Source organism: Sceloporus occidentalis, unplaced genomic scaffold (assembly GCF_023333645.1).
Source record: "Sceloporus occidentalis isolate IW3139 unplaced genomic scaffold, rSceOcc1.0.p SCAF_1, whole genome shotgun sequence".
Taxonomy (NCBI): Eukaryota; Metazoa; Chordata; class Lepidosauria; order Squamata; family Phrynosomatidae; genus Sceloporus; species Sceloporus occidentalis.
This window is the reverse complement of record NW_028316981.1, coordinates 58891595-58919473: the sequence shown is the minus strand read 5'-3', so window position 1 is coordinate 58919473 and position 27879 is coordinate 58891595. Positions and strand designations below refer to the sequence as shown.

Here is a 27879-nt window from a genome sequence, read left to right as displayed (position 1 = left end):
CCTGCTTGGTTGGTCAGTCCCCTCGACACATTGGACAATCTCTGCAAGCAAAGCCCACCCAGAGTCATATTTCTTTAATAGTTTTTTTGTTGGCAGGAGCACCTCAAACCATCAGCTATGGTGTATTAATGCTGGTGAAATCAGGCACACTCATACACCCAAGCTACCAAGATTTTTCTGCTCTGGCATTCAAAAAGGCCAGAAGCTGCACTAGCTTAGGTGAGGGAACAACAATGATTTCACCAGCATGAATGAGAGGATGTCTTGGGGAAAGCAGTAGGGAAATGAAGGGTCTGTTTATCTGCTCTGTTTTTGTTTTGTTTTGTTTTGTTTTGCAAAGGAAAGAGTTAATGTGGCAGAAATCTAACACTCAATCCTCCGTGCCATCAAAATCAGCCAAGTTCACTCACCCAAGCTTTAGTCCCTTCCCTTTCCCCCTACCCATTCACTTTCACCACATTAACTCTTTTCTCTGCAAAAACAAACAAAAACAAAACAGAAAATGGCACATAAGAGCTGCCACTGTAGTGGGGAAAGTGGAAGGAGTCAGTTCTCCTTTTAGGCTCTCTCAGAATGGACTATGGCAAGAGGTTAGTCTGCTCAGGGAGACCCTAAAAGAAGCATTGACTCCCTCTACTCTCCCTGCCATAACAGAGAAGCACGAAAGAATCACATCACTACGGGGGTGGGGAGGGAGGTATTCCTTTTAGATTCTCTTGGGATGGACTATGGTGAGTCTAGGGAGTGTCTAAAAGAAGCATTGATTTCTTCTGCTTTCTTTCCCATGATGGGGAAACTCCAAAGAGCTGCCACTGTTGCCATTTTTTCAAGGTTAGAAGTGACACTGCAGCAGACTAAATTGATCCCTGTATATGTTGACCCAGGTTTTTGGGGTCAATTTTTGGTAGAAAAAAAATCAATTTAAACACAAGTATATATGGTAATATGAAAATTGGACTGCGTTGTTAAATAATGGAAATGAAATTCTACATCACTGTATTTCCTGGCAAGCAATCGATGTCCTAATATTTATGCAATCTGTTTCTGAACTGAGATGGCATCAATAGTAACTGTCTTTTCAGTAGTCAACTCAAGCAGGTCACCAAGGAAAAAGTCTACAAAAATCACTTCTTCAGTGCACAACTCTCAAAGCTTAAAATAATATGGGTCTGTAAAAATGAACCTTCCAGCCTTCAACTTCTTTTACTCCTCTGACCTTAGACCTCATATGCACAGTACCATTTGGAGTTAAGATGAGTGGCAACAGTTTCTTCCTGCAGTGAGACTTCAACTACTAGTGTTACCAACATAGTAGCCATAACCTCTGTAATTCGCTTTCTGCAGTAAATACATTTCACCCAGCAATGCAGTTTAAATGTCCATTGAGCTATCACTATGTAACTGGAATTTTGAAGCTTGCCATTTTCTGAAGGTAACTGTGAATATGTATGTATATCCATTCCTGTATCTTCCAGATAAAAAGAAAATGGGAAATGATTACCATAATTAGAGTCATGTTAGGGTTTCTTTGTTTTTTAAGTTTGGCTGTTACTACTTGCTTCTTCATCCAAATCTTTTACTTGGCTTTTATTCTTTCCTTAAATGTTGCTCTGACTTTTCAGCTTGAACAAAGCCAAAGTTCAAACTGAAACTTAGCCAAAACCAAAACTGTTTTTCCAGAATTGGGGTCAAACTATGCAAAACTTTGAATTCTCTTGCTATAAATCAACCTAGCATTGCCAAAAGACCCATAAGCTGCTTGGTATATCTGGCTGGAGCTTCATTTATCACAGTTTGCTAAACTTCTAGTCATATTCATTTTTCACTTTAAATTCCCTCGTTTTTCCCAGAGGAGTCAAGTTAAAGTCAGTGAGGGACCTGACCTTTCACGTTTGCTTATTTCAATGTAAAAACAGCACAGACACAAAGATGAGACTTTCACAACCATATGCAGTCAGAATCTCGTGGACATCTTGAACGCTAAATGTTGATAATCACATCTCGAACAAACCTTCTTCAAACTGGCAATGTGCACAATCTCATGCTACATTGTTAATTTGGACAGAAAATAAAAAACAGAAAACTGTAGCAGTAACCTGCATGAGCCCAGCAGCCTGTAGAAATCCAGAAATCTCAAATGAATTCTATTTGTATGATGTATGCCTCAGCTCCCCCACAATTGCTCAGGACAGCTTGCACAATGGAAAATAGTACATGTCTAGTGCATCAGTTGTTCCTTCATTTGGTGAAGGAGGAGTCTCTGTAACTATCCCTACAGCTCATGAGACTGGGGAGGTGGGAAAGGAAGCTGTCCTTGGGGCTGGCCTGAGGGCTTAGCCCTCACTTTAAGTCATGCAACTTGGGGGTTGGATTCTCGAGTTGACCTAGTGCCAGGCCAGCCAGAGAGCAACCCAACATTTGGGTCTTCCTTGGCACTCAGGTGTTTCATCCAGGGGGAAATAGGGAGGAGGCCTGGGGAAGGCAACCTGCTTCCGTTGTTCCTGTACTAGGTTGCTTTTTGCACATCTCAAAGTCTAAACTTAAATATGTAGATAGTTTAAATAAAGTGGCTCATATTTCAACCTATATCTTGTGTGTGGTCTCATTATTCCTTTGCTAGTCAGCTTTCCAATACAAACATCAAGTTGCTGGGGGCAACAGCAGAGGTCTACTGCCTTCAGGCTCTCCTTGCCTGTTTGGTTACAGTATCTGTTTGGCCACTCTAAAAGGGAAGATTCAGAAATACTGTATTTTATTGCGTATAAGACTACTTTTTAACACAGGAAAATCTTCTCAAAAGTCAGGGGTCGTCTTATACGCCGGGTGTTGTCTTATAGGGCAGTTGCTGAAACCTCCAAGCCGGACTGGAGAATCTGCAGTCGCCGCATATGGTGGGGGAGCTCAAAAACGACCATGGCTGCATCCCCACTGTATGCGGCGACCTCTGTACAAGTACGGTAGAAGAAAATCCACTCACTAGGATTCGTGGAAAGAAGTGACTTAACGCAGTCCTGATGTCAAGGTGAGGGGGCGCCTCACCGGGAAGGTGAAGGGCGGAGCAAGCTGCAGGCGCCCGGGAAGCCCAGGGTATGGAAAAAAGAGCTGTGTTTGTGCTAACGCTCTGATAGTCTTGGAGACAGGCAGGGTTGGGCAGACAGGGAGAGCTGACCAATCCAAGCAGGCTTTGTATAAAACAAGTTTTCCTGCTAAGTACCTGCATGTCATAAGCACTGGAATTAAAATTACCATATTGAAAACAAATCTGATGTTTTAAATTTTTTATTTGGTGTGCATTGGAAGAGGGGTAGTCTCATACGGTGAGTATATACCAAACTCTATATTTTAACTGAAAAAGTTGGGGTTCGTCTTATACGCCCAGTCGTCTTATACGTCAGAAAATACGGTAGATGTGTTCAAAGGCAGCAGGAACTTGTTAGTTCTCACTTGACCTATAGGATTCCTCAAACTGCCCAGGAAAGCAAAGGTCTTTTCACCTCTACTGCTACCAAGAATTTCTTTCAGATCTACTGCTACCGGGGGGGGGGGGATAATCACATCACATTTATTTCCACCATCATATATAATACTATGTTGTTATTCAGAAAAGTAACCATACCCTTGAATACTAGATGGGGTCACTAGTCTAAGATAACATGGTACTTTTTAATCCTAACCTGTAGAATTCTTTAACTGGGAGAGGTAAATAAAGCTCTTACTTATGCAAAATAAGGGCTTTATTTCCCTCTCCCAGTTAAGGAATTCTACAGGTTAGGATTAAAAAGTACCATGTTACTTGAGACTGGTGACCCCACCTAATCCTTCAACCTACTTCTCAAAGTGGCAAAACAGATGCTCCATTGAATCATTACCTTCATTCTTATTGAAAATAACATGTCCTTTCTAACACTCAAATCTCTCTGCTAGTATAATCCTCCCAAGGAGCCTTTCCATTTATTATAGACTGCAGGTTATTTTTCTGCATCAGTAACGGGGATCATGTGGCTCTCCACATATTGGACTGCAATTTCCAGCATTCTTCTCCATCAGCTATGCTGGCTAGCACTACTGGGATCCAACAATATCTGGAGGGCTGCATGAGTCCCATTCTTACACTACAGAATGAAGAAAGGATTGAATAATGATCTCAAAGATTGGGACCAGTAAAACTATCTCTGCATTCTGTAACTGTCTGGCAAAGGTTTTAAGTGTGTTTGAAGTGAAAAATCTTTTGGGATTAGGCCAATATACGTCTGAAATAGCCAAATGTTTGGTACCTTTCCATTTTTTCCTAATGAATATTTTCACATAACAAAGTTGAAGCAGATTGTCCAGCTTGTACTTAGCTTTTGTTAGGGATGGATCCAAATGTTGCCTTTGCCACTATTTTTTAGCACATTCAAAGGGTGGAACTTGCAGGGATTGACTTTTTTGAAATTCTAGTGGATTACAGTTTGGCACAGATAGTGATCCTAGGGAACATGCAAAACATAACGAAGGGATATACATAACCTTATTCCCCAACTTTAGTTTCAAGATCAGTAGTTGTTCTGTCTCTCACTTTTAACCCCTACATACCAAGAATTCAGGAAAACACACATGGTTTTCTTCCTTTTCTCTCTTGTATTCTCATCACAAATCTGTAAAGCAACTAAAGCTTCAAGCCATGCTAGGATATCTAAGTCCTCCAAAGTCATTTTTTGCTGCAGGATCCACACAGAACCAGAACTACAATGTAGGCATTCTCACCTGAAGAGAATGCCCCCTCATTTCAACCACTTGCCATGCACAATTATTATTTTTAGCAGATAGACAAACAGAACAAATAAGTCAAAAGGTAAGTTCCTGTTTATATTTTCAATTTTGTTTTGCCATTGGGTACTTTCTACCCCAGCTAACAGGATAAAAGATGGAGGAGAATAATTGAGAAAATCAAATTTGTACATTCTCTTTATATGAAAATATTAAGGGAAAGGTGGGCAATTGTAGCCTTCCAGTTGTGTTTGTCCTACAGTACCCAGCAGACCTACACAACATAGCCAATGGTGAGGGACTATGGGAGCTACAATCCAAGAACATCTGGAGGGCCACAGCTATATGGAATGTACTGCTAATGCTACTCAGCTACTGCAGGAGAGGCATTTTTAATCTATATAAAAAAACCCTAATGATATCTTGCTAAACAGCAATGCTTTTCTTTATAACTTTTTATTTGGGTTACAAGACAGATGTTCCCAGGGAATAAGTGGCATAACATGTGGAAGGAAACAGCATATTTCTAGACTAAACCACAGTGTACTTTAATCCTCAAGCCTGAGCACAAGTAAAAATTCCTGTAAAGTGACTAAATATATAAACCAATAATTTAATCAGGTTAAGAGAGGAGCACTTCACTTAAAGAACTTATGAGACCTCATGGTTGTTTAAGAATTCAGCACAGTTTTGAAGATATTGTTCACCTGTTAGCATTTTAGAAACTGTGGCTTTCTGGCTTTCTAGTTTTTCATAAGGCTTCTTTCATGATGAAAAAGTGCTACCAAAACAAAAACAATCCTGTGTAATGACATAGGGAAGCTGTGTGCTTCATTTTCAGCAGTTCTAATTGGCTTTGACAGCACACCAGTAATTTAGTGCACTAACATCAACACTGCATACTTTAACCGTCTGGTTGCAGACAGGACAAACATGGACCTCTATCTGGAATCTGACAATGGAAGCTTTGAAGAATCTAAAGGGTGCAATCCTATGCTGGAGGAAAGCCAAGTGAGGAGCCTCAGGATTTTGAAAAGTCTTTCTGCTCAGGCAAAAAACCTGATATACAATAGACATGACCAATGCACTGAACTAGAAAGCAGAGGTTTTACTTTTGGGGGGTATGACTCCCAGAATCCCCCAGCATGTATGGGATTATGAGTTTCTCTCCCGTGTAGAGGACACTGACATGGGACAAGACACCATATTTATATATGTATGCAAAGGGATCTTGCAACACATTTGAGACGAACTGTGCAAAATAAATTGTAGCATTGGTTTTCATAGATCTGGTACTTCTACAGATTAGCAGACCAAAGGGCTGAACAGATAGGCCCCTCTATCTGCCTCTGACCCACTAGGGTGACCCTAGCAGCCCGTCTTGGAATCTAGGCCGCCTCAGACCCTGACACAGATTGATGCACAAACTGGTCCAGGGCAAGCCATCGCATCCAGACAGGAATTCTTTCATATTCCCTGTGCTTCTAGTATCAGTAACTGGTTTGTTGGGTCTGACAGCACGGTAAGGGAGGCAAGCGCCCCATAATGTCTCTCACTGTTAAAGGCTTAGTAATTAGGGTTCAGGGAACTGTTCTGTGTAGCCTGAAGCTTGAGTTTGAATCCTGGAAGTTTCGGGGGGGGGGGGAGGGATAAATATGAATATCCATCCCTTCTATTGGAGAGACTTAAATTCTCATCTCCAGGTTCTCATTCTTATATCCAATTGGTCCACTGGAGCACTACATAGCACATGGGAAGGTATGCAGGTCAGTCATGGGTGTAGTTATTAGGGAGGAACAAAATAAGGGCTTTCTCCCTGCAAATAAAAATTCTGCTTCCCCAAATATAATTTTCCATCACTCCTCAAATTTCTAGCATTGTAGCAACTTAAAATTTGACTGGACCATTTAGAAATACAGTTTAGGCATCCAAAGAAAATGGGCAGACAAAGATACCAAGGAAATGTAAACACAGCAAACAGAGTTTTGAGTGTGAATGTTTTTCATTTTAACTTCCTCTGAAATGCTAGAAATTTGGGAACTGGAGGAAATGTTGGAGGGGGCACAGAATTCTTATTTTGAGGGCCATTGTAACTATGCCCCTGAGGTGAATGGTAGAGTCCGAGATTCAGTCCTTGCCACCTCTACATAGAACAGAGGAAGACCCATCCAAAAACATGGAGAATGCCAGCATAGCCAGCACTGAGTTAGATGGACCTAGACTACTTCCTACTTTCCTACAACCTAAACTCAACATTAGTCTTACCCAGAGTAGACCTACTGAAATAAATAGGACACACTCCTGACAAATTAGATGTGATTGACAAGTACAAACTGAACTGAGCACTACAGCTTTAAGCTTTAATACAATTCATAAATGCTGCATAGAATTATCTAGAAATAATTTTATTAGTTTTATCCACTCATCTTGCATTGCAAAGTTTTGTTTCGTTTGAAAACATCAAGCACTCCTAGGGCCCCTTCAAGGCTGACTGATTTATTATGGCTTGAATATTCGTATCTACCACCTAAAATTATTTATTTTTTACATTTGTATCTTGCCTTTGCATAAAAATGTCAGTGTGGCCTAACAACCCTAAAATCCACAATAAAATACAAAAACTCCTAAAATAAAAATAATCATATAAAAACAGCATCAATTGAAACACTGCAGCAAATAACAACAAAAATCTATTTAAAAGCATCAGAGAAAAACCAAAATTAAAGGAATTATGCCTTCTGCTCTCAGCAGAAATTGTCTTGATCTTATGCCCCTGTCTCTGTACGCACTTCTTCCTCTAAGACTAGGCCTCAGCCCTGGCTTACCCCCATCATTAAGTTTCTCCGGTCCTGCTCTAGAGCGGCCGAACGTCTTTGGAGAAAGTCCAAACAATGGGCTGATTTTATCCATTTCAAATTTGTTCTTTCTTCCTTCTCATGCACCCTCTCTATGGCAAAATAGAATTATTACAAATCATTGATCTCCGCCAATGAGAGGCGCCTGCAGCATTTGTTCTCCATCTTCAACACGTTGCTTAAACCTCCCTCTCCTCCTGTCTCTTCATCATTCTCTCCTAATGACTTTGCTAATTATTTCATCTCTAAGATTACCACCATTCGCTCTGAGATAGTCCCCCCCGCCCGATTCTTCTTCTGCTCTTAATCTTCTATCACCCTTGCCTAAAAAATTTTCTGTGTTTCCTCCTGCCTCTTTGGATGAACTCTCTACACTTCTGAACTCTTCCAAACCTGCAACCTGTCCTCTTGATCCAATTCCTACTCGTCTTCTAATCTCTATAGCTCCCTCCTTTCTGCCCTCGCTTCTCCATATCTTCAATCTCTCTCTCTCTACAGGTTCCTTCCCGTCGGACTTCTACAGAGACAGCTCTCACTAAGATCTCGAATGACCTTTTACAGGCCAAGGCTAATGGCCTTTACTCTGTTCTCATCCTTCTCGATTTGTCTGCAGCCTTTGACACTGTTGATCACTTTCTCCTAATTGACATACTCTCTGACCTTGGGTTCTCAGACTCTGTTCTCGACTGGTTTAGATCTTATTGTCTGGCAGATCTTCTGCAGTAGTTGCAGGAGGTCAGACTTCTTCTCCTGTTCCCTTATCTGTTGGAGTTCCCCAGGGCTCTGTTCTGGGTCCCTTCTGTTTTCTCTCTACACACTGTCCTTAGGAAAACTCAATAGCTCTTTTGGTTTTTCCTACCATCTGTATGCCAATGACACCCAGTTGTATCTTTCCGGCCCTCACCTTTCTCCAAGGCTTGAACAGCAAGTTTCGTCTTGCCTCACAGCTGTCACGCAGTGGATGCGCCATCGGCGTTTGAAGCTCAACATGTCCAAGACGGAGCTTCTTGTCTTTCCTCCTAAGCCCACCCTTCAACACTCCTTTTCTGTTTCTGTGGACAACATTTCTATTCAACCAGTCCAGCAAGCCTGCAGTCTTGGTTTTATCTTCGACTCTTCTCTGTCGTGTATCCCTCAGATCCAGACCACAGGCAAGGCCAAAATCCGAGCATATCTCTCCGCCTCTACTGCCAAGATCCTGGTCCATGCCCTAGTGATCTCACGACTTGATTACTGTAACGTCCTCCTGGCTGGGCTTCCTCTTTCTCACCTCCGTCCTTTAATCTCTGTCCAGCATTCAGATGCACGCATTATCACTTCCACCCACCGCTCTGACCACATCTCTCCTGTGTTGGCATCCCTTCACTGGCTCCCCTTCCCTTTCCGCATTCAGTATAAGCTCCTGCTGTCGACATTTAAAGCCCTCCATGGACTGGCCCCTCCTTACTTATCAGACCTTCTTTCTCCTCACCTTCCCACTCGGGCCCTCCGTTCTGGTAGTCAAGGTCTGCTGTCTCAGCCCAGGATTTCCTCTGCCCCATCCCAGATTCGCCCCTTTTCACTTGCTGCCCCTCACTCCTGGAACCTTCTTCCCCCACAAGCAAGAGCCATCACTTCTTTAACCAGCTTCAAAACGGAGTTGAAAACCGTCCTGTTCAGAGAAGCCTTCCCAGGCATTGCATAATTGTCACTTACTATTTGATGTTCTTTTGGTGCCTGTTTATAAAACCATTTCCTGTATTGCTATGTACTGTATATGTATTATCCTACTTGAGAGTATGTATTTTCCCTGGAAGAAGATTAACCATCCATTATGAAGCCAAGCCCTCCCTCCAGTCCATCTGCCTTGGTCCAGGCCTTGGAGGTAGAGAGGAACTGCTGGACCTCTTACCCTTTCCCTCCACCACTCCCTTCTCCTTCTGTGTCATGTCTTTTTAGATTGTAAGCCCGAGGGCAGGGAACCGTCTAACTAAAAAGATTGTATGTACAGTGCTGTGTAAATTTACAGCGCTTCATAAATAAAGGTTAATAATAATAAAATTGACGATTGAATAAACATTAGGAATTCTTCTTTGTATACATTATATTCTAAAATTATTTGCCCTTCCAAGGAGAACAAAATCTCTTTCATTGTTGTAGGTTATTTCATCAACCACAGGTTTCCTGGTTTCAACTATTCTAAACATGGCCTAGTCAACTTATCTGCTGTTCAAGATTGCCACTGTGGATCTTTCTCCAGAGACAAAATAAAGAGAGCTCAGCTAGCGATACAGAAGGGATCTGTCAACATCTGCTCATTAGTGAGATGCTTTATTGTCTGGAGTAATAAAAATGAATATTATAAAACATTATGCATCAGATTAGTCCTTTTATATGTTTCCTGCCATCTACATAACTGTGAGACATATATTTTATTAGTCTAAGCTATAATAGAAGTATTAAAACAAGCATCTACCTGCACTTTTCCTATATTTTAAATTACACAAAATATTAAGGTAGAGGCATCGACTATTACTTCAGTCATATTTGTTAGGATCATCAAATTAATATAAAAGCATGATCCTACTCTGTAAAAATGCTGTTCTGAGTCAGACCATCTAGTACATATACAGTCTAGTATCATTTACTCTGTGGCTCGGAAATATTTGTATTCTACCTTGTTATTGTTAATATACACTTCCTACAAATTTCCTACCTAGTTTAACTTTTATTTTACACTATTGTTTTAATGTCCTTCTGGATTAATCTCCTTTTAGTATTACTATGTTTTATATTGGGGGGAGAGATAGGGTTTTTCTATAACTGTATCTTGTTTTATTTTTGTAATCCGCTTGGATTCGGAGTAATTAAGAGGAATATAAATTATTATTATTATTATTATTAATGTTATTATTACAAGACCTTTCATTCTTTACCATTCACCACTGTTTCTGGGGCTTCTGATTTCAAACTCCAAAACAGCTGGAAGGCTAAAAATGGTTCCCAATTGCTCTGATTAATAGTAATTTTTCAAGGTTCGAGTCTGAAATGTTTTCCAGTTCTGCTATACCTTGAGAAGCCAAGAACTGCATTGGAAAGCTTGCAAAGCCATCGCTGTACTACTGAGTTATGACCCAGTTTCATAGGCAATACTTCAACAGTAGCTTTGTCAGTTAAATTTGGCCCAATCCGATGAGTATGTTACTCACGGGACACATTCCAGCAGGCTGCTGGATCTGAAAACATGCAAGCAAGTAGATGCACACACAACCTTCAAACCTATACAAAACACAGTCTGTGGCTTAGTGTGACCTAGAGATGTGTTAACCTGTAAGTTTCATTTTCAGTAAATTTCTCATTTTCTCAAATGTATTCTCATTCCATCTTTGTCCCACACTGGATCACAAGACTTGTTCACTTCTGTATGAAAGGTCAGATCTATTTTCACGATATTTTTAAAACTCTGCATTAATTATGCTATGCATTTAATGGTCACATTTTTCTGAGGCTTAAACTTTGGTTTAACTGGTAAAGGGCATTTGCATACAATTTTTAAATTGCATCCATGTTTTCTGTGTAGTTTCATCATTGTTTTCCCCTTGAAACTTGTCAGCAATGTAAATTTCCAAGACACAATATATTATGCTGTTTGGAAATAAATGGGCTTTTCCTAATTGAAATACAAACCCAGTGTATTTCTCACCAATCTCTAATTGTGACTTAAAGTGCTGTTTAAAATTTTACAGCACTATATAAATAAATGTTAATAATAATAGTTCCAGATTACCACCCAAATCGCCAGTTGTTCACATCTTCTTTGTGTCTGTACCCTTTCTAATTGTCAGTATTTTGCTATGCAATGATTTAATTTTATAATTTTGTATGGTTTGTAGATGGTATGCCATTTCGTAGGTTTTACTTCTATTTTAATTTCTGTATGTAAAGCGCCGTCTACAATTTTACAGTGCTATACAAATAAATGTTAATAATAATAAATAATAATGCTTGCCAGCTAATTCTGACAGTTGTTATGCTGAATTATCCCTCACTAAACCACTTCCTGCCTGGGTATTATCTTGACTGCCTTGAACTCTTATCTTATCAGTTAGGTAAAAACATCCCATTTATCTTAGTTTGGGAGGGGGAATTTTGTTCCCTCTGGTGGAAGCCGGCTAATATTCAATTACATCTCCTGGAAGAGAAGAGAGGGGCTTGCTGTGTCATAGTTGCTGCAAGCAAGAGCAAATTTACTTTTTAGCACATACCCTGTACTCTTCCTCCCAAAGTCTGCAAAAGTTTCATGATGAGGGGAGCTACATAAAGCATCTTAAGTAATGCAATACTACCACAATATGTCTAGTATTAATATAATCTTGTGTGAAGACGTTTGCCAGGAGACAATGACATGACAGCATACAGGCATAACAATATCTGCCCTTTAGTGTGTGTGTGTGTGGTTCATGTTGATATGCTGGTTTTATATTACATACATTTAATGCTTGCATGCATCAAAGATCTAAAAGTAATTCACATTTTCACTTTTGAGAAGAGTCAAATAATATCTGAATGGCAACAAACTAGGTCCAGATCCCTTTGGGAGTGCTATTTCATTCAGCTGAATTGGAATGAGAGCAAAATTCACAGTAAGATTTAAATGCCTACAACACCAATACTGCAACACTAGGTATTGGGTGGGCAACATTGTATGTACCCTGTTGGTGCTTTTAGACCTCTCAGCGGCTTTTGATATCATTAACTATGGTATCCTTTTGGAGCACCTGGTTTGGGAGGGGGGGGTTGAGAATTGGAGGCACTGTGCTGCAGTGGTTCCAGTCATACCTCTCAGGCAGGTTCCACATGGTGGTGCTTGGGGATAGTAGCTCCTCAAAAAAGGAGCTGTTATATGGCATCCCACAAGGTGTCATTCTATCCCCAATGCTTTTTAACATTTACATGAAACCATTGGGAGAGATCATCCAGAGGAATGGGGAGGGATGTTATCAATATGCTGATGACACCCAAATATATTTCTCTATGCCTTCCAAAACAGCCTCAGCTAAAGATAGTGTGTCTCCTCTGAATGAATGCCTAGAGAAGGTAATGGGCTGAATGAGGAAAAACAAACTGAAACTGAATCCAGACAAAACAGAGGTACTTGTCATCAAGGGTCCTCATCTGGGAATGGAGGTGTGTTAACCAGTTCTGGATGGGGTTACACTCCCTCTGAAGGACTGTGTTCGCTGCTTTGGAGTGCTCCTGGATTTGTTTCTCTAAAGGTCAGCCCAGGTAGATGCGACTATCAGCTTTGACTGATACACCAGCTGTGCCCCCTTCCTAGATCTGGAGAACCTGAAGATAGTGGTGCACATGCTGCTAACTTCAAGGTTGGGCTTCTGCAATGCGCTTTACATTGGGCTACATTTGTGCCAAGTTTGGAAACTTGTGTTGGTTCAAAATATGGCAGCCAGATTGGTTACAGGAACATCTAGGAGTGAACATATTACACCCATACCCAAGTCACTCCATTGGCTGCCTATTAGTTTCCGGACAAAGTACAAAGTGTTTGTACAAAGTACAAAGTGTGACCTTTAAAGCTCTACATGGTTTGGGTCCAGGTTCTGTACACGATCACCTTCTGCTATACAATCCACCTCAAACATTGAGATCCTCTGGGGGACAGTTGCTACAGCCTGCAAGAACCCGACTGGCAGTCGTTACCCAGAGGACATTCCCATCGGCTGCCTCAAGGTTGTGGAATGACCAGACGGAAGATCTCCGACCAGCTGTCGCAATATAAAACTCATTTGAAGACCTATCTCTTCCAGCAGGCCTATCCAGGCACTTTTCAATCATGAATTTTACACATGAACCATAAGGAGAGGCGGGTAAGAAATAAAAATTATTATTATTATTATTATTATTATTATTATTATTATTATTATTATTATGCATTCCCCGATTAAGATGTCCTACGGACCTCCTTCCTCTTCACTGGCAAGAGGACTGGCTAACTCGGGGCTTTTCTGTTTTTTATTGTAATGTTTATGATGTTTAATGTAATGTTTTTAAAGTGTTGTAAACCGCCCTGATCTGAGGAAGGGCGGTATATAAATAAAAATTTTATTTATTATTTATTATTTTCTTTGAAAATATTTAGGTTTTTGTGGTCACTCTTTCAAGTACTCACAAATATCTGAGGAATTTTTAAGAGGACTTGAGAGCAACGATTCCCAAATCTAGATGGTAGTTTGACTTAATTGATTATACAATCCAGGTTTGTAGCCAAGAATAGTGTATTATACTTTCTGTTCTTTTCTGGGGTTTTTTTAATTGTTTGTTTTACTAATATTTAAACAGTATTATAATAAAACACAATTTTAAAATTAATGTATTGTATTACAATGTTTTATCAGTTTTATGATTTCAATTTTAAAAAAACTATTTTATTTTTTAATGAAACATGCTTTGAACAAATGTAGTAAATAGTCAGCACTGTGTGAACAGTAGAAACAAAACAAAAAAGATGTGTGTGGAGTACTTTTCATTTATTTACTGAAGCCTGTGGTATTTACAGCTTTGAAAAATCACCACATAAAATACTACAGAAGTGGTTTTTAAAAAAAAAAAAAAAAAACTACACAATTAGCTTGTAAAACTACTTTTATATTGAACTGACCGAAATCCACTTCTTTGGAAGACATAGGTGATTTACTGCTACTTAAGAGTACTGAATTTCGGTCTAAATTGTTGCCTTTGACATTGATTATAATTCATTATAATTCTTATAATCTTGGGTGTTTAAATTTATAACTTGGTAAGATATTAGACAAGCTACAAATCAAACTTAGTACCAAAGAAATGAACTTCTTTTAGCTTTTTACATTAGCTTGTGATGTGCTGAAATGCTTACATCTTATTATAATGAGGTTATTGATGTAGAGTTGACATACAACTTGATTTGCAGATGCCCTGCTGACTAACCTTTTGCAACTATATCTCAGTATAAACCTGTGGTAATTATTGCTGGATAGGGAGAGTTGGTTTAACTGAACTACTGCTTTTGATGCATGTTGAATGTGATTGCCCTCTAGAGATTATAAGAGTCCCACATGTGTGAGTTATTACATAAACACTGAGGGAAGGAGAGAGGAAGAAAGGTGTATCACACAAAACATTTCTGGCTGTTTTTTCTGAGAATTGTAATTCTTCAACTGTCTATTCATTTACATGTTAAACATATTTTATAAAGCATTTCTGAAGAGCTATACAGGTATAAGTGAACTGTGCCTACATCAGAAAGTCAGTGCTGCTCAATCAAATGGGAATTGTTTCCTGTAGTGGTTACAAGATTTGACATCACTAAATTCCAAAATATTTACCTAATTTTTATGAACTATAAATGTCTCCTATACCCGCATCATCTTCCTGATAACAGAGAGCATTCCATGATCATGCTACTGATATTAAAATCCAATGAGTGCATTGAAAAAGAATTCCCTGGGAATTGCTCTCCAGCTCTGCAACTTTCCTCTTGTAGAGGATTGCCAAAACTTTAGCAGTTTTTAAAATATTCTTTATTGAGTTTCAGATTTTTTTAATTTTAGCATTTTTGAAAAAATACTCTAGAAGGGGCTGGACTTTTGCAGCTCCATGTTGCCAATTAAGTAGTGGCCTTGATGGCATCCACATTGTGATAGATTCTGGTTCTGGTCAAGACTCCACATCACTGCTCTTTTCCTGCCCACTGCTCCCTAGCAGTATGCTTCCTGGCTGTTCTGCTGGCTACTAGCCATGAGTACTAAACTTTGATCACAAAGAATTTTCCCAACATCTCTGAAATCTAACTTGTCATAGCAGCACATTGGCTATCTGGGAAAATATGAAACAAATTCAAACACACAATTTTACTTTTCTAAAAAAAGAGATTTTAAGCCACAAGGTCACTGTAGAGATTAGTTTATTAATGTGTGAAGAGATTTCAGATTTTGACAAAGGAGGTTATTATTATTTTTAATTATTGTTGTTGTTTGTTAATTATGTAACTCTTTCATTTATCATTTTTATTCATTGCTGTGCCAAAATCCTCAAAACTGTTATATACAGCATGCTTCTGGTATCTCCTGGGATTTGGCTGCAGGCCCCCCTATGGATACCAAAATCCATGGATGTTCAAGTCCCATCAAATACAAATGTGTGGTAAAATTGTGTCCTTATATAAAATGGAAAAATCAAAGTTTTGTTTTGGGGTGTTTGTTGTTGTTGTTGCTGTTTTATTATTTTCAAGCTGTGGATGGTTAGAATGTGTGCAGAATCTGTGGATATGGAGGGCCAAATGTATATGTAGGAACCTCTTATTGTGAAAGAGTGTAAGTCCATAGAGATATATGCTGGTCTATATAGCTTTAGGATTAAATTCAACACTGCAGTGCTGCTGTACAGTCAGCCCACAGTATCCACAGACTTGCCATCCACGGATTCAAGCAAGCCTGCATTGTCCCCAATGGTGGCAGGTGCATGTGGCCGCGCCGCCATTGGGGACAGCCCCCATTGTCTTGTGGCAGCACATGCATATGGCATCATGCACCATTAAGTCCTGCTGTCCCTAATGTGGCCGCGCCACCACTGGGGACAATGGAGTCTGTCCCGAATAGCAGTGCGGCCATGTGCATGCACCGCCATTGAAATTCTGTTGTTCCTAATGGCGGCATGGCCGTGTGTGTGCACTGCCATTGGGGACAACAGAAATTGAGCATACACAGATTTTGGTATCCATGGCAGGGCCCGGAACAGATCCTCCACGGATACTGAGGACCAACTGTACTTCTGTCAAGATGGATCTCTTTTGGCAGGCCTTTCCAGACTGACCTCCCACTTCACTGACACTGACATGGATAGCCCTGTCCTCCCCAAAGAAGATCCCTTGCCTCTAGTTTGCTAGTTTTGATAGTCTTGCTATTTTATCTAATATTGATCTTGATTTGTTTAATTCTGTTTTAAGGGGGGAGGGAGGGGAGGGCATTATTTATATTTTGTATTTATCATGTATTTTATTGATATTTGTTCATTTTGTAACCCGCCTCGATCCGTAGGGAGAGGTGGTAAATAAATAAACATTATTATTATTATTATTATTATTATTATTATTATTATTATCCTTTTCCTCCACATTGCAGATCTCTGTGCCACCAAATATATATAGATAGAGAGAGAGAGAGAGGGGGGGGGGAGAGGGAGGGAGGGAGGGGGGAGTGCTTTGAAGGTTTCTTGACCATTAAACAGGAGCGATTTTAAAAGATGGCCTGTGCCCTTATCAGATGTCACCTGGATTGGACCCTTACTATCTTAGACACAAGATAGAACACTGTTTCATTCATGAGGCTTCATTAACTCACTGAGTTACATTTCAATAGATAGGCAACTTGAATGCATAGGCCATTAAGAAAAAAATAATATATATTGTAACTGGCATAGTTTAAACAATGTAAACACTTGCATATCTGTTCATAAATAAGGCCCACTGAGTATAATATGGCTTATGTTAGGGTTATGCATATAGAATTACAGACTGTGAGCCATCCAGTACACACATAGCTGTTTTAATTTTGTGAGACCAACTTCTGAGAAGACTTATATAGGGCTGCACTGTAAACTGTTTATGAATATAAGTCATTACTGTTTTTCAAGTATTATCATGAAGAAGATATCTGAACATAACATCAAGTGAAATTTTAGCAGACTACCTTTTAATTCAACAACAACAAAAATTAACTTCTAAAGGCAGCACTGTTCAAAGTACACATGAAATCCCCAAATCTGCCACAGATCCACAAAAGTATAACCAACCTATGTGCTCTTGGTCAATTCACAAAAAGTTCTTCCACTGAAATTATTGAAATGCATCTCTTCAGTATAATAATAAAGCATTGGCAATGTTTCAATACATATGGAATGTATCCACAGCCTAATGGATTCTTCTGCTGGCCAATAAAAAAAGAAAATTACTTAAATGGTCATCCACAGTTAAAAATCAAATTCATATCCAATGCAAAAATCCTCTTATATGCAAGCCATCACATTTATCAGTATTAAAATGTGCCTTTTTGGGTCCCGACTGTATATTTTATAATTATTCTGAAAAAAATTTAAGTTTGCTCTTCTATATACAAAACCCATCACAAAACTTTAGTACAGGAAAAAAAATGGAACATGACTCTATTAAGGTTAATTCACAGATGCAATCTTTTTTTCATATAAAGAAAAGATGTAGGTTACAGTAAATGCTTAAACACATGGAGTGGAGAGCTTCCACTGATATAAAAAAGAGAGAGAATGAGAGAGAAATAAATGACCTTGAAGTGTGTGAAATTAATAATACATGGTGCATTTTGCTGAATGATGGACATTTTTGAGGTTTCAGTGATTAGTTACACTTCCTATTCTGGCAAAAGTCATCTAAAATTAAGAAGCAGAAAAAAGACATGGCTAATTTCCCCCATATGCAGGATTGTTTCATGCTCTCTGCTGGTTTTTACATTTTTTTATTCCCATTTTTATTTATTTAATTTATATTCTGTCTTTCTCCCAGCAAGCAACCCAAACAGTGTAGAGTACCTTAAAAACACAATAGTTTTTTTAAAAACTGTTAATACAAAAGTTAAAATACAATTAAACTAACATTGATTTTAAAACAGTAGTTAAAAACACAACTTAAAACAGCATTTAATAGATATTTAAAATAATAAAATAAAAAAACTAAACCCCCTCCCTATTAAAAACTCCATATATCCTCGCCAAATGCCTCCTTCAATAAAACATTCCTTGCTGATGGAAAGAGTGCAAGGGGAGACCAGTCTGGGAGAAGCCACAGAGAAGGTCCCCAACCAATCACACTGGTCAAGGCAGTGGAACTGAGAGAAAGCCCTCCCCTGCAGACCATAAAACACACACTGGTTTATAAAAGGAGATGAAGTCCAAAACACACTATAGAAATAATCCAGTTTGAGAACACTTTAACTGCTCTGGCTCAATGCTACGGAATTCTAGGATGTAGTTTTGTGAGACATTTAGCCTTCTCTGCCAGAGAGCTCTGCTGCCACAATAAACTACAGTTTTCCAGATTCTCTTGCACTGAGTCAGGGCACTTAAAGTGGTCTCCAACTGGATTATTTCTGCAGCATGTTTTGGACCACAATGTTTCAAATAGTCTTGACCCAAGCAAGTTAGGGCTTTAAAGGTCAAAACCAGCACTTTGAATTCTGTCTGTAAATGGACTGGTAGCCAACATAGCTGTTTCAAAATGATCCCTGTAGCCAGCCTCAGTTAACAGCCTGGCAACAGCATTTTGGACTCACTGAAGTTTCTAAACAGTTTCCAAAGGCAACCCATGTAGAGCATATTACAGTAATCTAAACAGGATATAATCAAGGCATGTGTCACCATAGCCAGATCTGACTTCTCAAGGAATGGGCACAGCTGGTGCACTAGTTTTGACTGTCCAAATAAACTAAACCTTACTAAACCACTGTCTGATGTCAGCAATGGACTGAATAAGAGTGAACAAACTGAAACTTAATCCAGGCAAAACAGAGGTGCTCCTGGTCCATCAGAAGGCAGATCAGGGAACAGGGAGTTTGCCAGTGCTAGATGGGATTATAGTCCCCTTGAAATCTCAAATTCACAGATAAGATGTGCTTCTGGACTTAACTGGGAGCCTGGATACAACCAAACCCTAGGCACCCTATCTTTGGATTTGTAAGGCTGCAATGTTTAATATGTATGAGAATCTCAATTTGTCAAATTGATCACACTTCTATTTACTCCCTGGAAAAGCAGAAACCTTATTATCCCCAAGGAACCTATATTTTATATAACATGTATGTACAAAAAATACATGTTAGTTTTGAGTTGGCGAGAACTCAGTGGATATTTAACAGAACACTGACAAAAAACGTTGGCTCTTCCCTTTCTTTCATTAATTTAATAGACTAGTGAGAGGGGGGGGGGGAGGAATTACAGGAACTTGGCCAAAAATGACTATTATTATCCATTGGATTAAGAAAGAGGTTGCATTTTCAAGAAAAATTTGCTACAAATAATAAATAAATAAAGCAAATCTGATTTAAGTAACAAACTCTGAATGTGAAACTCAGTCATTTCTGTTGAACATTGTTGTGTGATCTGTAATACTAAATCTGAAGTTCAACTGTTGATATGCAAAAGTAAAATGTTCAGTACTATAAATACAACAGTACAATTACCAGAAGTGATTCTTTCTGAAACAACTTCCATACACATGTGTGTGCATGTACATATTATTACTAGCTCACTACCTTCAGCTAGTTCAAAGGTAGTGGATTATTTCAATTTCAATTGATTGTTCACAGGCAGTTACAGTTACGGGGATTATGCCGCTTCTATCACTATAACAATTAAGCTCAGTCAAGTATCAGTTGCAACAGAAGCAGAGAATGAGGGAGAACAGGGGCACTATCAGCTCTATGAAGAAGCAAACTTCATCTAGAGAGCATACTGTCCAACTGTATGTGGCATGGGAAGCAGATAACAGAACAAAAGGGGAGAAAAGGGAGGCAGAGGTGTGATAAAGCAAAAGGTAGAAGAATGGAACAGGAAACTAAAGGGTTTTTTTTAAGATTTCAACCCCAAATTTTCTAAAAGAAAAAAAAATCCAAAGACTCAGAATGGAACATTTCCTATTAGTCACTTCACAGACCCACCTTTAGCATCTCCTGTTTGTTACCAAACACATCTGAAGAAACAAGTATACTGCCACAAAAATAGCTTGCAGTTGTACCAAAGACTAATAGTAACCTCAAAATCCATCACAAGTTTATCATAATTGTTAGGAATTTGTGAAGTTATAACGCAATCCATCATAAATCAGTTTTATTCCAACTGAGTAATGAACCAAGAGGATCACTTAGGGGCTGTGCAGACCACACCTAAGGGATGGCCTGCAGCTGCCTCCAGCTGCACCGGATCAGGGCCACGGCAACTGCACACTGCGGCCCTGATCTGGCCTTTCTAGGGTGCAAAAAGGAACTGAAAACAGCTGCTCCTTTTTGCACCCTGAAAAGGACGCAATAGCCATGTTGCCACTGCCTTAAAGCACTTCTTTGGTGCTGCATCGTGTAAACACAGCACCAAAGGAGCAGTGTGACGCTGCGTGCCATATGGAGCAGCAGACAGCATCACACCGCCATGGGGGGGAACAGGGCATGCATTGTATGGACACCATGCCCCGACCCCCCCCCCCCCCAGGATGGCCTTAATGACCAGTCTGCACAGTCCCTTTGTTATTCCTCCTACTGGTTCACTGTAGCTCACTAATTTTATGAAAGAGTGAAAATAAAAAACCTTTGCTTTCTGCTGCTTTCAATGTAATGTGCACAAGAAAAGTAATTTAATAGTCTGAAGGGATGAAGATCTTATAGGGCTTCTCCTCTCCCCCACAAATTCTACCCACCACTAGCAAGTGATAGAAGGAAGATTTCAATGAAGTTTTCAAAGTAAGTTGAAATCTTCCAGGCAATAAGGAGCAGGGGACTCAACAGTAATGACAGAAATCTCCAGTTCAACTTATTCTTCTTGTAGTGTGCCTTCAAGTTGTTTCTAATTTATGATGTCCTAAGGTGAACCAATCATGGGGTTTTCTTGGCAAGATTTCACAGAGGGGGTTACTTTTCCTTTCCTCTGAGGTTGAGAGAGTGTGACTTGCCCAAGTTACACCAGTGGGTTTCCTTGGCCAAGGAGGAATTCAAACCCTGGTCTCCAGAGTTGTAATACACTGCTGAAACCACTATACCACTCTGGCCCCTCAACTTATTCTAGCCACTGGCAAAAGCATTTGTGACCATCACAGAGCTGCTTATGAGTGATCACCAACCATCCCCCACTCAAATTATGTCCCAAATCATTATGCTGAGGCATACTGAGGAGATGACAACCCCCAGTAAAAACAACAAAGTCTTATGGCACCTTGAACACTAACCAGCTTGAACTGGTATAAAATGTCATGAATTGGTATAACACTGTAATAAAACTACCACAACAAGGCCTCAGGGTGGGAGGATATGCAAAGAGGATTTATGTCTGCTTAATTAGAGATCTATTGTCTGCTGGCTCTTGATTTTAGTGTTTTTCAAACATGAATCAAGGAACATGAGAGACACTGCAGACTGGGTCAGCCAGAAAAATTAGCAGTAGCAGAACATATTATAAACCATCCTGGGCATAAAATGCTGTTTGAAAACACTGAAATTCTAGACCATGCCAACAACTATCAGGCCAGAATGCACAGAGAAGCCATTGAAATCCACAAGCACCTGGACAACTTCAACAGAAAAGAAGAAACCCTTAAAGTTAGCAAAGTTTGGCTACCAGTCCTGAAAAACACTAAAATCAGGACCCAACAAATGCAAATGAAAACCACCCAGGGTCAGGGTGTTTCCCAGCAGTCAATTGATCTCTAACTAAACAGACACAAATCCTCTCTGCATGAGGCCTTGCAATTCAACAAAAGAACAATACACAGATTCACAATGTAGCTGTACTGCATATGTGATCAACAGTCTCACACTATATATCTGTTTCTGGATTGAACCACATTAGCCTTTCAGTACACAGTGTTACCAAAAGGAGGCATTTCCTTCTCTTCTTCTGCTCTGGCTCCATGAAACTTCATGGGTCTTACTTTTACCATTTCTGTTTTTCAGTATTATTTCAGTTTGCACTATGACTGAAATAATACCTCCGACTCTTCTGCAATATGACACTTGAATTAAGTGTCACATAGCATGAATATGCTGGCTGCTAAAAGAATTTTAAGAATAGTATTTTGCAATATATGGTGATATACAATCATGTTGCTATTAAAAGATGAATGCTATTTTGATCTTCATGCAAATAGAGCATCACAACTTCTAACATTACAGACTTGCTCTAAGTATTAAATCATGTACCATCCAAAATTAGCAGTGCAATTCAGTCCCAGGCCTTCTCAGCATATCCCAAAAGAATTCAGTAGGAGAAAAGTTTGTCCGTACCTTAATGAGTACCCACCTCTCTTAAAGTCAAGATACTTGTCAGTCAAGAAAAAAGAGTTTCTGTGCCAGAGTATTTTATTAATCATCAAGTCTGAAGTTATATGTATTTGTGTTTTGACATCCAACACAGCTCCTGCACGATTTTCAGACAAATTAAAAACTATTTCCCAAGCAAAAGTGTAAACAATAATGACTCACCTGCAAATGCTGAGAGTTGTCTGTCATATTATCTTCACGTCTACGAACTTCTTCTAACAACTGGGCATTTTTCTTTTTTTCCATTTGTTGATTGTGCTTCAGGTTGGCCACTTTCTTGTTTTGGTCCTTCATATGTCTAAGAATTGTATGTATATGCCCATTAATTCATAAAGTTCTTTGTAACAGTGTAACAATGCAAACATGTAAAGAATGACAGAAATCATTTCCTTTTCATCAGGCAGAGTTATCTAGCACCTATAAAAAATGGATGATAATTGCTTTCATTCCTTTAAATTATTCAGAATATATCTGTGATACAACATGAATATATGAAGCAGTTTTTAAAAAGAAGAATCTCTCATATTTTCATGCAAGCTTGCTACATAGTTGCTTCTTGAGTCCCAGATTTCTCTGTCTACGTAATTATTTTTAAAGCAAAATGTTTCATAATGGCATGAATGAATTGTTGTCAGCTGGGACAGTGGTATTAAGTGCAAACAATTTTTTCTTTTTACCTCTCTGCTTGTGGGCTTGTACTCAGAGCAATGAACATGAAACTCATTGATATCCTTTAAAACCTCTTAATAAACAAATGGAAGTCATTCCGAGATACATTTCTATCCAGCAAATAAATTTCAATCTAATATATTATTTAAAAACAAATTAATACAAAAATTAATAGAGTAACATTATTTATAGGAAAAAAATCCATATTATTCATTAGAAGGAAGTAAAACTTGAGAAAAACCTTGTTTTTTTCCAATTGTTTGGTGTTACACAGTAAGCCAGTCATGAAAGACTAATGTTAAAACACAGTTTCTACCTGCTTGGCATACTAGATATTAATTTAGTTGACTCTCACATGATTCTGAAGAATTTCTCTCTTTTTATCTATATACTAAGTGTCATGTGCAAATTCCAAATGAGATCTACACACGAATCCTTTTTTAGACACAGGATATTTTCTAATGCCTGTATGATCACTGGAAATTCTCCAGTTACTTCTGTAGGAAATGCTGTAGTAAAGGGGAAAAAAGGTTAGACACACTGAACCGGATCTAGATTTAGCCATACTTAAAGTAGGCCCACTGAATAAAGTGGAATTTAAGTTAGTAATGGCTAAATTAAGTTTCACTGATTGCAGGAGGTCTGTTTTAACTATGATTAAGACTAGATCTAACCCAGTATCAGCTGGATATTGCCATGTTGTATCCACTGGTCCACCTTTTTGTATCCCAAATAAACCCTAAATAGCATTTTCACTTTCTATGAATATCCACTATGTAAGAAGAGTATTCGAAGACTGGATAGCACATAGAAAAGCTTTACAGAATAGTCATCAGCACTATTATGTGAAAGCATATGACATTTATGAAGAAATCTAAGCTACACTAAAATTCAGTCCACTAACAATCCCAAAAAGCAAATATTATCAAAATATAATATCTTCCTAAGATAGCAAACTAGCTACTACCTCCGTATCTACAATCAATTATACATTATGTAATCAGAAATAGCATATTTTTGTACTGGAAGAAATGTTTATTTGGTCACTTCTTCATTCAGTACAAAGAATGTGGAGAAAGGGATGATACTTCAAAAATAGTTTCTTCTATTTCTTGTTCCATATGATTAGTAATTAAATAATTTAAAACCTTCAAATTCATTTTATATTGCAGGAAAGTTTGATCACAGCTTATCACACCCTCCTTTAGTCATGCTATTGTGCTAAGATATACATGAAAAATTAGTTTTGCACACATTACTGAGTAAACAAAACATGAGTTATTCAAGGAGAGCATTTGGTCTGTTGTATTTTTAAAAGTAATTGATAAGTTGAAAATGGAGTGTGCACTAGGGATGGAAAGAATATTTTGAAACAGTTGACAAAAATAGTTGAAATTTTTGTTTCTAAAGGGTGAAGAAACCTTGACAAGAAGAATCGAAGGTTCGTGAGAATCTTTCTTGTTCAGGACTACAAGGAATAAGATCTGGAAGCCATACGCTATAAACAACACCTTAAGGAGCTAGGTATGTTTAGCATGAAGAAGTGAAAGTTAAGAGGTCACATGATAACAACATTTAAATATTTGAAAGCAGACCAAAAAACAACATATTGAAGAAGGAGCAATCTTGTTTTCTGCAGCTTCCACAGACTAGAACATGGAGGAATGGATTCAGACTATAGGAAAAGAGATTCTACTCAACATTAGGAAGAACATCCTAACACTAAGAGCTGTTTGACAGTGGAATATGCTGCCTTGAAGTATGGTGGAGTCTCCTTCTTTGGAGGTTTTTAAACAGAGGCTGGATGGCCATCTGTTGTGGGTGCTTTGATTGTGTATTCATGGATGGCAATAGGATGGACTGAATGGCTTTTGTGCTATCTTCCAACTCAGTGATTCTATGCAAAATTGGTACATGGTTGTTGGTACATTTTCTTCACTGTCCCAAATTGTAAACAGACCTTAAAAACTGCATAGGTTTCAAAGACTTTTTCACAACAGGAAGAAAATGGCTAAATCCCTTCAAAAGGAAATTGAGGAGAAAATTACATCCTTAGGGTAAACAGACATATGACATAGACTGTACTAATGACATACAGTGCACTATGCAATGAGTCTCAGTTTCATCCTTGGTCATAAAATACCAAAGTGATCTCTTAAGTGTGGCACAAAAGTGAGTGACTGTAAAAATACCTTGACATTTTAAAGTAAAGTACAGTTACCATTCCAGTATCACTATGCTCCAAGTAGTCAGATAGCACTCTAATTAGCTATCAGGATTTTTATTTTCTCAGTATTGAATAACAAAAATAGATACATTTAGTTACTTTTAAAACAACAGGATACTATGAGTTGTGGCAAAAAATAACAACACACATTTAAGAGGTGAGTCCTTGTAACTATGACATGAATCACTAGCTTCAGTGATTTAATGGGTAGGTAATAAACCAACATTTATGTAAGTTCCATACATACAATGTATTTACTTTAGTGAACAAAAGAATCGAGTTTAAATCTATACAATATACCAAATCAGTTACAAGTTCACTGAACAAAAAGAGTGCTGTACCTTCTTACATTACAATCAAAATTATGATTAAATTTCTACAAAAAGGAATTACAAATTAATGATTAATCCTAACTAATTGCTTCTTAACTCTGTTTTGCCTCAGCTTATGGCTGCATCTGCACTGCAGACATAATACAGTTTGACACCACTTTAAATGTCATGGCTCCATCCTATGGAATCTTGCAGTTTGTAGTTTATTGTGGCACCAGAACTCTCTGATAGAGAAAGCTGAATGTCTCACAAAACTACAAATCCCAGAATTCCATAGCATTGAGCCAGGGCAGTGTTCAAGCAGTGTCAAATTGCATTAATTCTGCACTGTGGATATAGTCATAGTTACTATGATGAGGGTACAATACTAAAAATGGTGAGAACAGTCATCTAAAAAGTATGACATGTCAAAGGAAAACCAACACATATGAAAAAATACCAGTGGAAGTCTGTCACTGTTTGTGCCCATGATGGCAAACTCCAGTGTTGACTCCATGATTAATATACAAGAATGTTCATTTGTGGATATGTTGGCTAAGATGGAAAAGGGAAAGAAAGTTTGATTTAATTTTGCAGTTGTCTATTATGAAGTAAGGTCTTGTTTTCACTAAAATGCAGCCACACATTCACTAAATGTGTGGCTATTGCTAATCTCATCTGAGCAAACTGCTTGCCCATTGAGTTTGACGGGTCATAATTTAGAATATTCCCTGATGACTTTTTCTTAATCAGAAGAGCACATGTTGTTTTAATAGAACTGGAAACTATTGTGATATAAATGCTACTCAGTAGGAAGGCCACCAGAAAGTACAATAGGCTTACATTTTATAAGATACCCTGGGCAGCAATTTGTTGAGCTATCAGAAAACTTGATATGGGTGAAGTAATACTGTAGGAATGCAAACTTTTCACCGCCAGAGTTTCAGAGCAGAAGGTGAGAACTTAACAGCTTCATACTTTTGAAAAACAAAAATATTTAGTAAAATGGAAACTGAAATAAGAAGCAAAATAAGGAATCGTTCAGGGGAACACAACTGTGAACCAAATGCAGCATGTGTGCAGTGTAATTTCCCCATTAATTTCCTTTTCTGAAACTCTCAGCCCCAAAGTGACTGCTCTCTGAGCAAACTGTTAAGATTTAATGTGTCCTGCTAGAGTACTCCTGCATACACCACAGTTGAAAAATGTTATATATCACAGCTTCAGTGTACTGTGAAAACTATGAATTTGGCTCATCCTCTGTAATTTTAAGGACACTCATTGAATCATAGATTTATGGAAGATGGAAAACAGGTCAAGATAAAGAGAGGATGGTATCATTAGCCAAAGGAAATAAATAAGGGTAAGAACTATAAAAAGATTAAAACAGACAAGGGGGAACAAATAAAGTGGAATAAGCCAATAAATTGGGATGTAGAACATGTTTATCTTTTCATCAGCTATTATGTTGTTAAGTTATTCTGCTGACACTGGGACAAACAGATGAAATTACTTGATCCTGGGATCACTTATTGGTAGCCTTGTATCATTATCTATCATAAACAGGGGAAGTGCTATGTTTGCCAACATGCTGAATTCTTCCCCCTCCCCACTTTGAGCACATGAAACTCCAAGCAACTGCCAAAATGTATTATATGCTGTTTTTAAAAGAAAACAGTCCAGATAAGTAACATAATCAATATATGATCTCTGAAATTGAAGCTGACAATTTTTTAAAAAAGAAACATACATACATACATCTAATTACCAGAAGCTATGAATGTGCTGAAGGCAGGGCTTTTTTATTTTCTTTATAGATTTTGGTATCTAGCTCACAGTTCACTACATTACAGCCCGGTAAATCCAACTCCTCTCTGATGTCTGTCAGCTAGACGGTCACATTTTCCAGAAATGATCTGACCAGATGATCAGAGATGAATCCACACCTCATAGGCCAAGGTTCTATACACCATCAACATTGATTGGTGTCA

The 27879-nt window shown here is 38.5% G+C and overlaps 1 protein-coding gene across 18 annotated transcripts in view; it reads right to left on the bottom strand.

Annotated features, from left to right (window-relative positions):
• Window positions 1–27879, bottom strand: part of ERC2 (ELKS/RAB6-interacting/CAST family member 2) — a 741540-nt gene that overhangs the window by 365147 nt on the left and 348514 nt on the right. For all 18 annotated transcript variants that reach the window (XM_089522554.1, XM_089522416.1, XM_089522425.1 and 15 more), the window contains one exon: window positions 22844–22979. In XM_089522554.1, the coding sequence (XP_089378680.1) occupies window positions 22844–22979 (136 nt within the window). The remainder of the gene's footprint in view (window positions 1–22843; window positions 22980–27879) is intronic.